This window comes from Heloderma suspectum, chromosome 2 (assembly GCF_057233095.1).
Source record: "Heloderma suspectum isolate Gila_16-S chromosome 2, 16-S_ref, whole genome shotgun sequence".
Classification (NCBI taxonomy): Eukaryota; Metazoa; Chordata; class Lepidosauria; order Squamata; family Helodermatidae; genus Heloderma; species Heloderma suspectum.
This window is the reverse complement of record NC_139459.1, coordinates 397,095,135-397,110,890: the sequence shown is the minus strand read 5'-3', so window position 1 is coordinate 397,110,890 and position 15,756 is coordinate 397,095,135. Positions and strand designations below refer to the sequence as shown.

Here is a 15,756-nt window from a genome sequence, read left to right as displayed (position 1 = left end):
TCAGTTGCCTTTCCTGCCCCTTTTCCAGCTCTGCAATATCTTTTTTTAAGTGTGGTGACCAGAACTCTACACAGTATTCCAAGTGTGGTTACACTATAGATTCGTATAGGGGCAGTATGATATCGGCAGTTTATTCTCCATTCCTTTTCTAATTATCCCTAACATGGAGGTTGCCTTTTCTACAGCGGCCACACACTGGGCTGACATCTTCAATGAGCTGTCCACCACAAACCCAAGATCTCTTTCCTGGTCAGTCACCGCTAGCTCAGATCCATCAGGCTGTACTTGAGGTTGGGATTTTTTACCCCAATGTGCATCACCTTATACTTGCTTACATTGAACCACATTTGCCATTTAGATTCCCATTCTCCCAGTTTGGAGAGATCCTTTTGGAGCTCCTCACAATCTCTTTTTGTTTTGACCACCCTCAATAATTTGGTGTCATCTGCAAACTTGGCCACTTCACTGCTCACTCGTAGTTCCAGATCATTTATAAACAGCTTGAAAAGCATTGGTCCCAATACAGCTCCCTGTGGAGACTCCACTATTTCCTTCCCTCCTTTGGGATAATGTATTTACCATTTATTCCTACTCTCAGCTTTCTGTTCTTTAACCAGTTACTGATCCACAAGAGGACCCCGCTTCTTATTCCATGACTGCTAACCCTGCTCAGGAGACTTTGGTGAGGGACTCTGTCAAAAGCGTTTTGGAAGTCCAAGTAAACAATAAATCACCCCTGTCCACATGTTTATTGACACTCTTAAGAACTCAGAAACGTTAGTCAGACATGACTTACCTTTCTGGAAGCCATGTTGATTCTTTCTCAGCAGGGCTTGTCCTTCTATATGCTTCATCTTTTATCATCACTATTTGCCTCAGCTCCTCAGACTCCCTTCCTGAAAACAGTATTAAAGGCCTTCCAAAGCCTTTTAGAAGTCCACGGAAACAATGTCTACCGGATTCCCCTTGTCTACAAGATCACCCCTGTCTGTGGGATACAGCCCTGGTTCTCTCCTCTCCACCAGGTTTCTGTAATGCCCACTATATCCAGGTTTTCCTTTAAAACGAAGCTCTCCAACTCTCCCATTTTGGCTTGGAGGCTTCTACCATTTGCATAGAAATACCTATACATGGTGTCCCTCCCCAGATGCCTCTGGTGTGTGCAAGCTTCTCTGTCGCCCTTTTTATGTTTAGTACCAGCAGTCTGGTTTGATTTTGGTTCAAGTGGAGCTCGTCCCTCTTGTACAGGCCTGGCTTGTCCCAAAACATTCCCCAGTGCCTAACAAATCTGAACCCCTCCTCCCTGCACCACCATCTCATCCACACATTGAGACTCCTCAGCTTCGCCTGTCCAGATTGCCCTGCGCGTGGAACAGGTAGCATTTCAGAAAAAGCCACCTTGGTGGTCCTGGATTTCAGCCTCCTACCTAGCAACCATCATTTGGCTTCCAGGACCTCACGACTACATTTTCCCACATTGTTGGTACCAACATGGACCATGACCACTGACTCCACCCCAGAACTATCTACTAGGCTATCTAGATGGCGCGTGATATCCGCAACCTTCACAACAGGTAGGCAATTCACCATGCGGTCTGCACACCTATCACAAACCCAGCTGTCTATGTTTCTAATGATGGAATCTCCCACTACCACAATCCCCCCTCCTCCCAGACGCACATCTTCAGTGCAAGAGGACATTTGCTTGTCATCCAAAGGACGGGTCCCTTCTAAGAGATCATTTCCCTCTTCCTCAGAATGACGCCCTCCTTCCCTGAGACCCACATTCTCGGTGGCAGCAAAGGAGCTGTCACCCTGGGAGTGGGACACAGCTAATAGGTCCCTGAAGGTCTCATCCAGCAACCTCTCTGTCTCTCTTAGCTTCAGCAGCCTTGGTCTCAAGGGAATGAACTTGTTCCCTGACAGCCAGGAGCTCATTACACTGTGCACACACCCACGACTCCTGTCCAGCAGGCAGATAATCGTACATTTGGCAGTAGTGCAAGGCACTGTCTAGTCCCCACTTTCGAGATTGCTTTCATCTGCCCCAATGAACCCAATACTGGAGCCCTTGGAGGACAAAGACTCCCACTTTCATGTTGACTTCAACATAGCTATTGATATATTGTATGTTTATGTGTCCACTACACTGTCTTGTCCTGTACTGTGGGATCAGTTTTTGAAACCTGGGGATCTGGACAAGATGCTTGCAGTCGTACAACCCATCACATGCTCTCTCGACCCTTCTCCATCATGTCTTGTTCAGGGTACAAGACATGAAGCTGAATGGTGGGAGATTCAGGAGAGATAAAAGGAAGTTTATACAGCACATAGTTAAACTATGGAACTCGCTACCAAAGGATGTAGTGATGGCCACCAACTTGGATGGCATTAATAGGGGTTTAGACAACTTCCTGGAGGAAAAGGCTATCAATGGCGACTAGTCTTGATGGTTCTGTGCTACCTCCGGTACCAGAGGGAGTGTGCCTATGTACACCAGTTGCTGGGGAACATGGGTGGGAGGGTGCTGTTGCACTCATGTCCTGCTTCTGGATTCCTGGTCAACAGCTGCTTGGCCACTGTGTGAACAGACTGCTGGACTACATGGACCCTTGGTCTGAACCAGCATTGCTCTTCGTATGTTCTTAAGCAGCCACAGGGAATTGGTCAGATGCTGAATGCGTCATTCCATGATGATGTGGTCCCTGCAGCCCTGAAGAAACATAACATAAGAAGCTGCCTTATACTGACTCAGACTATTGGTCCATCTAGGATGTTATTCTTGATACTAACTTGCAGCAGTGGCTTTCCAGGGCGTCAGGCAGGAGTTGTTCCTGCCCTTCCTGAAGATGCTGGGGATTGAACCTGAGACCTTCTGCATGCAAAGCAGGGGTTCTGCCACTGAGCCATGGCCGTTCCCCAGGTGGCAGACCCTGGTCTTGCCACTCCAGAAAAAACCCTCCCTGGATCCAGAGATAGATACTATCATCTGATCACAAATGCCAAAGTTTTAGCAAGGGGTGTGATGGGGTGGTGGCAATCCAGCTGCAGGTGTTCTTGGATGAAATGGATTACCTGGATCCAGTCTGAGTTCAGATCTGGTTTCAGGATGGAATTGGCCTTGGTCCCCGTGATGGATTACCTCCTTTGGGAGAGGGACAGGGGCAACATGACCCTGTTATTTCTTTTTGATCTCTCAGTGGCTTTTGATACCATTGGCCATGGTGTCCTTCTGGACTCCTCTGTGAGTGCGGCGCTGGGGGCACCATTCTGTTGTGATCAGCTCTTACTTCCATGTTCTGTTCCAGAGAATAACATTGGGTGACTATGCCTCAGATTCCTGGCTGTTGAAATATGAAGTGCTGCGGGGCACTATTTTGTCCCCAGTGTTGTTCAAAATCTATATGAAGCTGTTGGGAGCAGTCATTAGGAGATCTGGGTGTTCTATTTCTCTGTAACCTCTGAGTAAAGAGAGGCCATACACGTTCTGAACCAGTGTCTGATTGCATATGTGTTCTTAAACTGTGCGTAGATGCAGTTATGGGCTGGATCAGGGCCTGTCAATTGAAACTGAATCCTTATAAGACAGAGACCTTATGAGGGGTCATGCCTAATGTCCAGAAATTGGGCTGTTTACCTGTTCTGGATGGGATTACACTTCCTCTGAAGGAACAGGCCCATTGTTCGGGAGTGGTCCTGGATCCACCTTGGTCACTGGAAGCCGTGATGACTTCAATGGGTTGGAGCAGCCATTACCGACTTTGGCTGCTGTGACAACTACACCCATTCCTGGGGAGGGATAGCCCAGCCACGAGAGCAGAATGGGTGATCAGTGGAGCACCCAGCCATGTTCACACTCCGCCAGTGTTAAAAGAACTGCACTGGCTGGCTGCTAACTACCAAATGATGTTCAAGGATATTGTCATGTTCCTCCATCCCCTTCCTTCACATTTAACACACTCCAGGAAACAAAGCTCCAGGCTAACACTGCTTTATTCGCTAATGACTAGCTTCATTACAAATGCAAATTCTAGGAAACTCTCAGACTGCAATGAACCAGCTAATCCGCCATCTATGAATGTCAGTAGAGGATACGAGGTGGAAGTTAGGAAAGTGGCCAGCTGTCTGGGAAAGAGCTTCATCGTCAGTCTAGCTTCGCAGAGATGCCCCTCCCCTAGGGCGGTTCCCTCCTACGTTGGTTATCGCAATTGGCTAACCTGGTGGAGCATCTTAGCTTGGCCCCTAACTTTTCCTGCTTCACTCTGTGACAGACTCTCACAGCCCTCAAGTCATGCCTTAGCTCCCCCCCCCTTGCACTCTCATGGAGGAGGAATGGCGGAGCTGTTCAGCCTGAGCCATCTGTGTGTCACATTCCTGGGAAGAAAGTATCTCCACATCTGGGCTTCCTGGGGAGGGTGCTTCCCTGAGTTCTGGCAGTTTCCATTCTGAATCTCAGCTGCCAAACATCTCCACACGCTCAGATTCATTCCTGGCAGATATGTTCTTGACATACAAAGCCCTAAACAGCTAGTAACTAGGATACCTTGTGGACCAACTTCCCCAGCCAACCTCTGTGTTCTTCAGAGGAGGCTCTGTCGATTGTTCCTTGACAGGTCTCCAGGTCATGTCTCAAAGTGGGCCTTCTTGGTGGTGGCGCTCACCCTCTGGAAAACCCTCCCCCACGCAGTGTGGGGGGGCAGAAAATGTGGCGCATTTTAAACACCTCCTGAAAATGGACCTATTTACCCAGACTTTTTCTGCCTTGTATTTCAATGCAATTAGTCACAAGCTGCCATGTGGATACCGTTCTTTGTATCCTTACTTTTTTATGGTTAGCTGCTGCCAATAAGAGATGTCAGAGGGTTAGTGTCATATGTGGCATGTTCCTTTAAGACCACAGTTGAAGAAAGGCCTGAATATTATCAGGTTAGTGGAGTAGGAAGGGTCTGGGTTGTGAACTCGCAGAGGAGCGAATACAACAGAAGGAAAGCCTTATCTTTTTGTCGGAGTAGTATACATTGAATACACAGGGCCAGGAAAAGAAGACTTTATTGCCCTCAACAAGTGTTCACAAAGGATGTAAGCTTTTCAGTTATCCAGGACTCTTCATCCATATGGCTTTAAAAACCAAAATGTAAAAAGGAGGGGGAAAGTTTCTGAGTGAGGATACAGTGTCCATATTTGTATGATAAGTGGCTGTCTCTAATACTTTGTCTTTTTTCTTTCCCTCAGGAGAAGCTCAAATTGATAACTGAAAATATCCAGGTTCGCTATTGGTGTTGTCCTAGAGATTCCTCATGCTACCATGATATAATTTCTGCTAGCACTTCTGTCCTACTGGACGCTGCCCTCTGCTTGTAACAGGACCAAGAAAGACATGTTGGCCTTGTGAGACTAAGCAGGGGACCCAGGACTGAGTTGAGTGCCTCTAGACCAGCTGGTATATAGAGGCCTACTGCCTCTGATACTGGACAAAAGTACTGCTGGCAAAGCATTTAATCAAAAGGGCCTGTGGCCATTCCAGGGTCATCATGCATTCACCTCCATCAGTCATGACCAGCTGCTCTTGCAATATCAATGGAGGGAAGATAGGCTAGTTATATTAGGAGTTCATGGTTGCACCTCAAGGTTGGTAGCTGGCATCCATGGCTGCCGAGATGGACATAGATTCCAAAAATGAAAATAATGTGGTAAGAATCAGATGCCATCTTTCAGTTTCATCATTAGATGCTCCTTTGCATTTAGATGAGGCCTCAGTATAATAATGTAGCACTTGGGAATAAAGATGGACCCCAGTAACCCACCACTGGAGGCCAGGATGGAGAAGACCTGCACGGCTACCATGTATTTCCCCTTTGTGCTCAGGTAGGTGGGCACAAAGGACACCCAAACACTGCAGAAGACCAGCATGCTGAAGGTGATCAGTTTGGCTTCATTGAAGGACCCAGGCAGCTTCCTGGCTAGGAAAGCGACAGTGAAGCAGATGGCAGCCAGGAAGCCCATGTAGCCAAGGGCACTATAGAACATGGTGACAGACCCTTCATTGCATTGCAGAACGATCTGTCCAGGCAGGGAGTGCATGTCAGAGTCAGCGAATGGGGGAGAGATTCCCAGCCAGATAGTGCAGATGACAGCTTGGATACCAGAACTGGAAAGTACAATAGCATTTGCCAAACTCTTCCCCAACCATCTCCTCACTCTATTTCCTGGCTTTGTAGCCAGGAAAGCCAGCACCACAGTGATCGTTTTTGCCAACACAGAAGAGACAGCAACTGAAAAGATGATGCTGAAGGCTGTTTGTTGGAGGAGGCAGGTCGCTTTCCTTGGCCGGCCAATGAACAGGAAGCAGGATGAGAAGGAAAGCAGGAGGGAGATGAGGAGAATGTAGGAAAGGTCCCGGTTGTTGGCTTTGACTATTGGGGTTTCTAGGAATTTAATGAAGATTCCTAACACAAAGCCTGTGGTTAAGGACAAGAATAGGGCAAAGGAAGCCAGAATGAGGCCCAAAGGTTTTTCATAGGACAGGAAGGTTACAACCTTGGGGATGCATTGATCTCGGCCCCTGTTTGGATGCTGATCTGCTGGACACATGGTGCAAATGTCTGCATCTGAAAAGAAAAAGAGTGACTTGAGAATCATTAATATCTCCAAGTGATATATTTATTATGAGTGTTTAGATGCTGTGGGGCCTCACAAGTCAAGGATGGAGAACCGGCCAGGAACTATTAGGGATGGCGGAGAATTCCGCCACGGATTTCAGTCAGCCCCGAAATCCATGGCGGAATGGCCTCCCCCCCCCCCGCAGATTCCCCCCCGGACGAGGCTTACCTGGGGCGGATGTTCCGGATGGCGGCGGGTCTGGCGGCGGGTCCGGTGGCAGGTCCGGTGGCGGCGGCGGCTGGTCTATCGACCGGCTACCATGGCCGCCGTTGCCATCTGCCCTTTGCTGTGATAGGCTACGTAAGTATTTACAAAGCCTATCACAGCAAGCCAAGAGAAAAAACAAACAAACCCGTGTACGCAAATGGCGGCGGCCGCCATTTGCGTTCCCTTTTTTCGCAGTTTTAGCCTACGTAAATATTCACATAAGCTATTACGGTGAAAAAAAAGGCAATGCAAATAGCGTAGTGGGCACTATTTGCGTTCCTTTTTTTTTCTCACCATAATAGCTTACGTAAATATTTACGTAGGCTAAAACAGTGGGGGGGGAAAGAAACGCAAATGGCGCCCACTACGCCATTTGCGTTGCCCTTTTTTTTGCCATAATAGCTTTCGAAAATATTTACGTAGGCTAAAACTGTGAAAAAAGGGAACGCAAATGGCGGCCGCCATAGCCGCTGCCATTTGCCTACGCGGGTGTGTGTTTTTTTCTTCCAGAAGGAAGGCTGCCCCGTGGCTGGATTTCCGGCTGCGGGAGGCCCCAGCCAGTGGCTCCGTGGAATCTCCGCAGAGCGGAGGTGTCCGGAGAAGGATTTCGGGGGAGGTGCAGAGCACCTCCCCCCACCACCGCAAATCGCCATGTTGAAAACGTAAGTGACTTTTTTACATCCCTAGGAACTATCCATGTGTGGTAGGAATGGGGCGGAGCAGACATTCAGTGGAAGAGGTCATAGAAAGGAGTTTGGGCAAAAGGGCTAATGTAGCATTCTTCCTCAGCTTTTGGAGAGACACTGTCCATCAGAGAGACATCATTGATAGCAGGAGTGGGAAAGTAATGGCTCCCCAGATGTTGTGGGATTGTGGGTCCCATCATGCCGGTTAGAGCTTATAGAAGTTGCAGTCCAGCCATATCTGGAGGGGCAAATTTTGCCTGCCACTGATATATGAATTTTGGTGATGAGAAGGATGAAATAATTCTGCTCCATGGGCAGCCGGATGTGGAGCACGGGATCTGGAATGGCTTCTCTAGTTCTTTTGTTTACAACCCACCACCTTGCTGTCTGTATCACAGACCAACAGATGTGGAGTGTTTTACCCCCACACACACAGAGAGACTCACACACACTCACACACTCACACCTGGCTGTCTGAAACGAAGGGTGGGGGGTCTTTCACCTTCCATTGATTTGGGATGGATGGACTTCCTTTCCACACCAAGGACTCCCCAGTCAAATCCTTGGCATAGTCAGCCCCCAGTTCTCTTGCCCTGTCCTCCTCAGGAAGAGGACAGAGTGAGGGAGCTGGGGTGCCGCTGAGGCCCTTCTGCCCCACACCAGCTGTTAGGGCTGGCAGAGGCAGGAGAGGGCAGCCCCCAGCACTCTCACCCTGGGGTCCTCCCAAGGAGACGAGGGTGAGAGCACTGGGGTGCCACCAGAAGGCTGCCAGCCACTTTCCCAGCTCCAGGGTGCTCAACGGCCGGGTCCATCAGCGCCGAAGGGCTTGGCAAGCAGGATCTGGGAGGCTGGACGGGGGGAGTCCATCGGACTCCACCCCCTTTTCGGACCCCTGCACCATCCCTACCATGGGTAAGAACAAAGTCTTCCTGCACCCCATGCCTTCATTTCAGACAACCCATGTGACAGTTAACGGAGAAGCTCACATCCTCCAAGCCAGGATGGCAGAAGCAAAGCACACCTCAGACTCATTTCATTGGTGGCTTCTTTGTACTTTTGGACCCGACTGGTACCTCCCAGAATACAGTGGGCTCTGGATTCCTTTTGGGAATTCTCGCACTTGCACTGGCAGATTTCTCTGAGGAAAAATCCTCCCCATTCCAAATTTGACTCCCATTATTCCCTCAAAGTGTTCAGTATGACAAATGAGGTGGGTTCAGTATGACAATTTTATCCTAGCAAACGGAGAGGTGGGTGAGGCAGAGAGTTAGTGACTGGCCCAAGACCACCCAGCAGTTCGCTTCACGGCTGAGTTGGAATAGGAACTCAGATCTCCCTATCCCAAGTCCATCACCTGAGTCACTTCACCATAGGGATGTCAGAGACATCCACAATGGAACCAAATGAATTTCGATTTTGATGTATCTGACCAGCAGATTCTTCAGCATACCGGCTTTTCCCCTGTTGGGTGGATTCCACTGACTTGCAGACCATTTTTCTAACTTTCCCAACTTTCCCAATTTTGCATACATTTATTATTGAAAAATATGCAAAAATTAATAAATGGCCAAAAATGTGCATTTCCCCATAGGCTAAAACATGAAACTGTACATTTTGGTGGGTCTGGAGCATTGTGTGTATATGTGTGAGTGTTTGTGTGTGTGGGGGGGGGGGATTTGTGCATATTGGCACATGTGAATTTGCACAAATGAACATTTGTGCAAATTCGAGAACTAAAAAAAATATTTTCTTCAGTGGCTGGACTGCAGAATGAAAGGTGCTTGACAACACCTTTCAGACAGAACAGATTTCACACAATCCATACATCCCTATGTTGGGTTAGTTCCGAAGAACATCATGGCCCTCAAAGTTCCAATTCCCTGGCCAAAGCAGGAATCCTGTATATTCCCTGCTATCTAATTCTACCTCACTGACATGGGGAAGACTTAGTTAAAGGATTAGATCTCAGCTGGAGAATCAGACAAGATCTGCAAAGTATTCTAAATCAATATCAATGATACACACACACACACATCCTGGTTGAAGGGCAGAGTTAAGGCTATCTCACATTTCCTCAAGCTATATAGGCACACAAATTCAAGTTCACTGTGATCTGGCCCCATGAAAGCCTATGGCAGCAGCTGCTGACATCTATACATTGGTGTATTGCCCCGGCTATGGGCTGCTAAGGTTTGGAGGTGCTGAGATAGTGATAAGCCAGATCCAGGTTTGCTTGCAAGGAGACCTTATTGAGTACTTACAGCACACAGGCGTACCCAATGGTTGGATCAGACAGCTTCTCTGAACCCAGAGCCAAGGGGTACAATGGGTTTTATACCATACATGTTAGCAGTGAGGCAGCATGACAGCAGCAAGCATTAATTAGCGTTCTTCTGCAACTTTCCCAGCACAGACACCTGTAGCTTAGCATAAACAGAGCCTTCTCTTCTCAGGCACATCCTAGGCTCTGGTAAGATACTAGCCTTCGTTAGAATGGAATGTGCTGAGGCCGCGCTATTGACCTTTGACTCATCTCACATGCTCAGAGGCCCGCTAGCAAGGAAATTGCACTTATAATGAATCTAAAGAGAGCACTATGGATCTCCAGGCTCCTCTAAAACTACAGGTGACTTCGTTACACTCCTGCGGCCATCACAGCTGGGCATGCTCAGATTCACTCTGAAGCCAGAACGCTGCCTGTACTCCAGTGTTTCCAGAGAAAGGCACAAAGTTCCACAAAGCCAGGAAATGGGAAGCTCAGGCTCATGCCTTAACTGCCATGCCCCGTGATCAGTGATAATGCTGTGCAGGGTCACAAATGCTGCTTGCTTACACCTTACCCTCCATGACCCACACTTTTCCTGGGTCTGTCAGGCCCAAATCCAGATGGGAAGGATGGAGTGCCTTGGACCAGCAAAGATGTCCCTGGTTGTCCTGGTCCAATATTGCCTTATGAGGCATTTGAGCCTTACTGTATGACTAGAGGAATCCTCCTGTTTGTTGCATTAAACAGTGAGAGGAAGCCTCCTTTTGCAGTAAGGCTACAGGCTTCATAAGTCAATACAGGACCAGGACAGCAAGGGACCTCTTTGTTGAACATAGATGTGGGTGTTGGGAACTACATCCACACATGCACATACTGCCAGCCGGCCCCCACAGCCAGTTCTTTCAACTCAAAGTTCAGAGATGTCCAAAGAAAAGAGAGAAACTTTAGCCCTATTCTGTACGGACTGCCATTTCCTCTGGAGTCACTTGCCTTCCTCGGTAGAAATGGTCCCGTCTGTGCAGGGAGCGCAGTCATAGCAGCATCGTGGCTCTCCTTCCCGGATCACCTTGACATCTCCAGGCCTGCAGCTTCTGCTACATCTGGAACGAGGCACTGTCTACCCATCAAGGCAGAGGATCAAAAGTTGGGGGAGTTTCTATCTATGGACCTTCATTGGCACCAACAGCAGTTTCCTACCCATGCCAAATAGCAGCACGGGAGGTGGGGGAGTGATTTTCATCAGGACTGTGGAATGGAAGGAAAGGGCCAACTCCTTCCCACTGCTCCATAGTCCCAATCCTGCTCACTCCACACCCCAGCAGCTGCTATTTGCATGTGATGTATTAAATGTCAGTGTGGTTCGATCCTTAATTTAGGTTACTCATGCATGGGATTGCTTTCTAAGATAACCTTTGCAAGAGGCTGCTTGTCAGAAATAAAGATTACAATTCACAACCCTATCATCTTTAATATTGATCAACAAACCAACAACATTTCCATTCAACATGTTGTGTTATTCACCCAACCTCCAAAATGCTGGGAAGTTGAAAATCATGCTGGGTGGCAATGATGGGATCGCAGTCCAGCACATCTGGGGGGCACCAGGTTGGGGAAGGCTGCTCTAAAAAAGAGAGATGTCAGTGGCCCTCAATTGTCCATCACCTGTTTACCACAACTTCACAGTCACCTTTGCATATCCTCTTCTCCATCTCATCCACACGGTTTATTTGCTTTCTTTACAGATATTATTCAGTGGGCAAGGAAGCCCCCCTCAGCCTGGACCTCACGCCATTCACCTTTCTACTTTTTATTTTTATTTTATTTATTGAAAACATTTGTATCACACCCTATATCATTAAGATCTCAGGGTGGCGTACAGATAAAATCAATTTAAACAGTGTAAAACATTAAATAATTTAAATAGCTAAAAACATGTTAAACCATTAAACCAGCTAATACCAATTACAAAATCTAAAACAATAAAAATGTTTAAAACAGTGTGCAACTGTAGGGAATTCCATTATTTTATTTTATTTATTTTATTTTATTTTATTTTATTTATGAGGGTGTTTTAAATTATTTCTGAGGCTTTTAACCTGCCACTTTACCAAGGCTTCTGTTTACAGATTTTTTGTGGGATTAAGATTGGCTCCTTTGCACACTTTTTTATAGGTTTTCTTTGGTTGCCTTTCTATATGTTCCATCACACAGCCACTAGGTGGTGCTGAAGTATAGCAGAATTGCACAAATACACCAGTTTTCATGCCCCCGTTCATGGATATACCAGACTTTCCTCCTTAGGAAAACAACAACAACCCTAAGATGGTTGCAAATCACAGAAGAGGCTGTGGAGGATGACAACATCATATGATTATGAAGCACCTGTAAACTACCAGGAGTGAGGAATCATAAGGGCACAATAAATGTCTCCTGTTGAAAGGCTCCACAACAACTTCTGATATTAAATCAAACCAGGGCTTTGAATCTGAACCCATTTTCAAATTAATAACTGGGACCCAGAAATAATGCTCCTTCTGATAATAATAGTAATATTTGTTGTTGTTCAGTCGTTCAGTCGTGTCCGACTCTTCGTGACCCCATGGACCATAGCACGCCAGGCCTTCCTGTCCTGCGCTCTCTCCCGGAGCGTGCTCAAGTTCATATTCATTGATCCGTGATGCTATCTAGCCATCTCATCCTCTGCCGTCCCCTTCTCCTTTTGCCTTCAGTCTTTCCCAGCATCAGGGTCTTTTCCAGGGAGTTTTCTCTTCGCATTAGGTGGCCAAAATATTTGAGCTTCAGCTTCATTATCTGTCCTTCCAATGAGCACTCAGGGTTGATTTCCTTTAGGATGGACTGATTTGACCTCCTTGCAGTCCAGGGGACTCGTAAGAGTCTTCTCCAGCACCACAGTTCGAAAGCATCAATTCTTCGGCGCTCAGCCTTCCTTATAGTCCAGCTCTCACAGCCATACATTACTACTGGGAAAACCATAGCTTTGATTAGACGGACCTTTGTCGGCAAGGTGATGTCTCTGCTTCTTACTATTCTGTCTAGGTTGGCCATAGCTTTCCTCCCAAGGAGCAAGCGTCTTTTAATTTCATGGCTACAGTCACCGTCTGCAGTGATCTTGGAGCCCAAGAAAGTAAAATCTGTCACTGCTTCCATTTCTTCCCCTTCTATATGCCAGGAAGTGATAGGGCCAGATGACATGATCTTAGTTTTTGTAATGTTGAGTTTCAAACCAGCTTTTGCACTCTCCTCTTTCACCCTCAACAAGAGGCTCTTGAGATCCTCTTCGCTTTCTGCCATTAGGGTGGTATCGTCTGCATATCGGAGATTGTTGATAATTCTCCCGGCAATCTTAATTCCGACCTCTGATTCATCCAACCCGGCATTTCTCATGATGTACTCTGCATATAAGTTAAATAAGCAGGGTGACAATATGCAGCCTTGTCGTACTCCTTTCCCAATTTTGAACCAATCGGTTGTTCCATCTCTGGTTCTGACTGTTGCTTCTTGACCCTCGTACAGGTTTCTCAGGAGACAGGTAAGGTGGTCTGGTACTCCCATCACTTTAAGAATTTGCCACAGTTTGTTGTGATCCACACAATCAAAGGCTTTAGTGTAGTCAATGAAGCAGAAATAGACGTTTTTCTGGAATTCTCTTGCTTTCTCCATGATGCAGCGAATGTTGGCGATTTGATCTCTAGTTCCTCTGCCTCTTCGAAACCCAGCTTGTACTTCCGGTAGTTCTCGGTTCACATACTGCTGAAGCCTAGCTTGTAGGATTTTGAGCATCACCTTGCTGGCATGTGAAATGAGCGCAATTGTGCGGTAGTTTGAACACTCTTTGGCGTTGCCCTTCTTTGGAATTGGAATGTAAACTGACCTTTTCCAGTCTTGTGGCCACTGTTGAGTGTTCCAGATTTGTTGGCATATTGAATGCAGCACTTTAACAGCATCATCTTTTAGGATTTTAAATAACTCGGCTGGAATACTGTCATCTCCGCTAGCTTTGTTGTTACTAATGCTTCCTAAGGCCCACTTGACTTCACTCTCGAGGATGTCCGGCTCAAGTTCAGTGACCGCACTATCATGGCTATCAGGGACATTCAGATCTTTCCTGTATAGTTCTGTGTATTCTTGCCACCTCTTCTTAATCTCATCTGCTTCTGTTAGGTCCCTGCCTTCTTTGTCCTTTATCATGCCCGTCTTTGCACAAAACGTTCCCTTGAGATCTCCAATTTTCTTGAAGAGATCTCTAGTCTTTCCCATTCTGTTGTTTTCCTTGATTTCTTTGCATTGTTCATTTAAGAAGGCCTTCTTGTCTCTCCTTGCTATTCTCTGGAACACTGCATTCAGTTGGGTATATCTTCCCCTTTCTCCTTTGCTTTTCGCTTCCCTTCTTTCGTGAGCTATTTGTAAAGCCTCATCAGACAGCCACTTTGCTTTCTTGCATTTCTTTTTCTTTGGGACGGATTTCGTTGCTGCCTCCTGAACAATGTTACGGACCTCCGTCCATAGTTCCTCAGGCACTCTGTCTATCAGGTCTAATCCCTGAAATCTATTCCTCACCTCCACTGTATATTCATCAGGGATATGATTTAGGTCATACCTGAAAGGTTTAGTGGTTTTCCCGACGTTCTTCAATAGTAATATACCAAGGCTGAAATCCTATACCCACTTACTTGGGAGTTTGCCTGATTGTACTCAGTGGAACATCTGAGTAGGCACATATATGATTGAACTGCAAATGAAAGGGAAGTGCAGTGTGATCAATGCCACTTTCATACTGGAATGTACAATAATAGAATCAATTTGAAAAACCTTTCCTTTATGAGTTATCGTTCTACCATCTTCTGAGATCTGCACCTGTGCTTCAGGCGTCACAGCTTTTCAAAACTGTTAGCTTCCTTGAACCTCTTTTTACAAACATAAGAAGAGCCATTCTGGATCAGACCAAGGGCCCATCTAGTCCAGCTGCCCATGGGAGACCCACAAGCAGGACATGAGTGCAACAGCACCCTCCCTCCACCCATGTTCCCCAGCAACTGGGGCTTACATGTTGTTGTTGTTCAGTCATTCAGTCATGTCTGACTCTTCGTGACCCCATGGACCATAGCACGCCAGGCCTTCCTGTCCTGCGCTCTCTCCCGGAGCCTGCTCAAGTTCATACTCATTGCATTGGTGATGCTATCTAGCCATCTCATCCTCTGCCGTCCCCTTCTCCTTTTGCCTTCAGTCTTTCCCAGCATCAGGGTCTTTTCCAGAGAGTTTTCTCTTCGCATTAGGTGGCCAAAATATTTGAGCTTACATACTTACTTACATAGGCTTACTGCTTCTGATACTGGGAGTAGCACGTGGCCATCAGAACTAGTAGCCATCGATAGCCTTCTCCTCCAGGAATTTGTCCAGCCCCCTTTTAAAGCCATCCAAATTGGTGGCCAGCCCTACATCATGTGGTAGGAAGTTCAATAGTTTAACTATGCTCTGTGTGAAGAGGTCCTGTTATCTGTCCTGAATCTCCCACCAGTCAGCTTCTTGGGATGACCACAGGTTCTAATATTATGAGAGAGGGAGAAAAATATCTCCCTATCTGCTGCCTCCACACCATGCATACTTCTGTACACCTCTATCATCTCTCCCCTTACTTGCCCTTTCTCCACACTAAGGAATCCCAGCTGTTGTAACCTTCCTACATAGGGGAGATTCTCCAGCCCCTCTCCAAGTGGAATTTCTGCCTGCCTTTCCTGGTGGCAGCTGGTCCCCCCATGACTCAAGGGTCACCCAGCTTTGTTGCTTGTACCATTGTACCATACACCCTTCGTAAGAGTTCAAGGAGTCCTCCCAGCTCCTACCAACACCATAAAGAGATGGAGTTACCAATTTTCCAAGGGCAATTTCTGCCTACCTTTCCTGGAGGAAAATGAAGTG

At 47.0% G+C, this 15,756-nt stretch overlaps 1 protein-coding gene across 1 annotated transcript in view; it reads right to left on the bottom strand.

The window, feature by feature from the left end:
* Positions 1–5,697: 5,697 nt before the first annotated feature.
* Positions 5,698–15,756, bottom strand: part of LOC146356563 (vomeronasal type-2 receptor 26-like) — a 32,955-nt gene continuing 22,896 nt past the window's right edge. The window contains exons 6-9 of the mRNA XM_084830186.1: positions 10,810–10,936; positions 8,095–8,225; positions 7,811–7,940; positions 5,698–6,608 (exon numbers count right to left, since the gene is read on the bottom strand). Coding sequence (XP_084686312.1) covers positions 5,698–6,608; positions 7,811–7,940; positions 8,095–8,225; positions 10,810–10,936 — 1,299 coding nt within the window. The remainder of the gene's footprint in view (positions 6,609–7,810; positions 7,941–8,094; positions 8,226–10,809; positions 10,937–15,756) is intronic.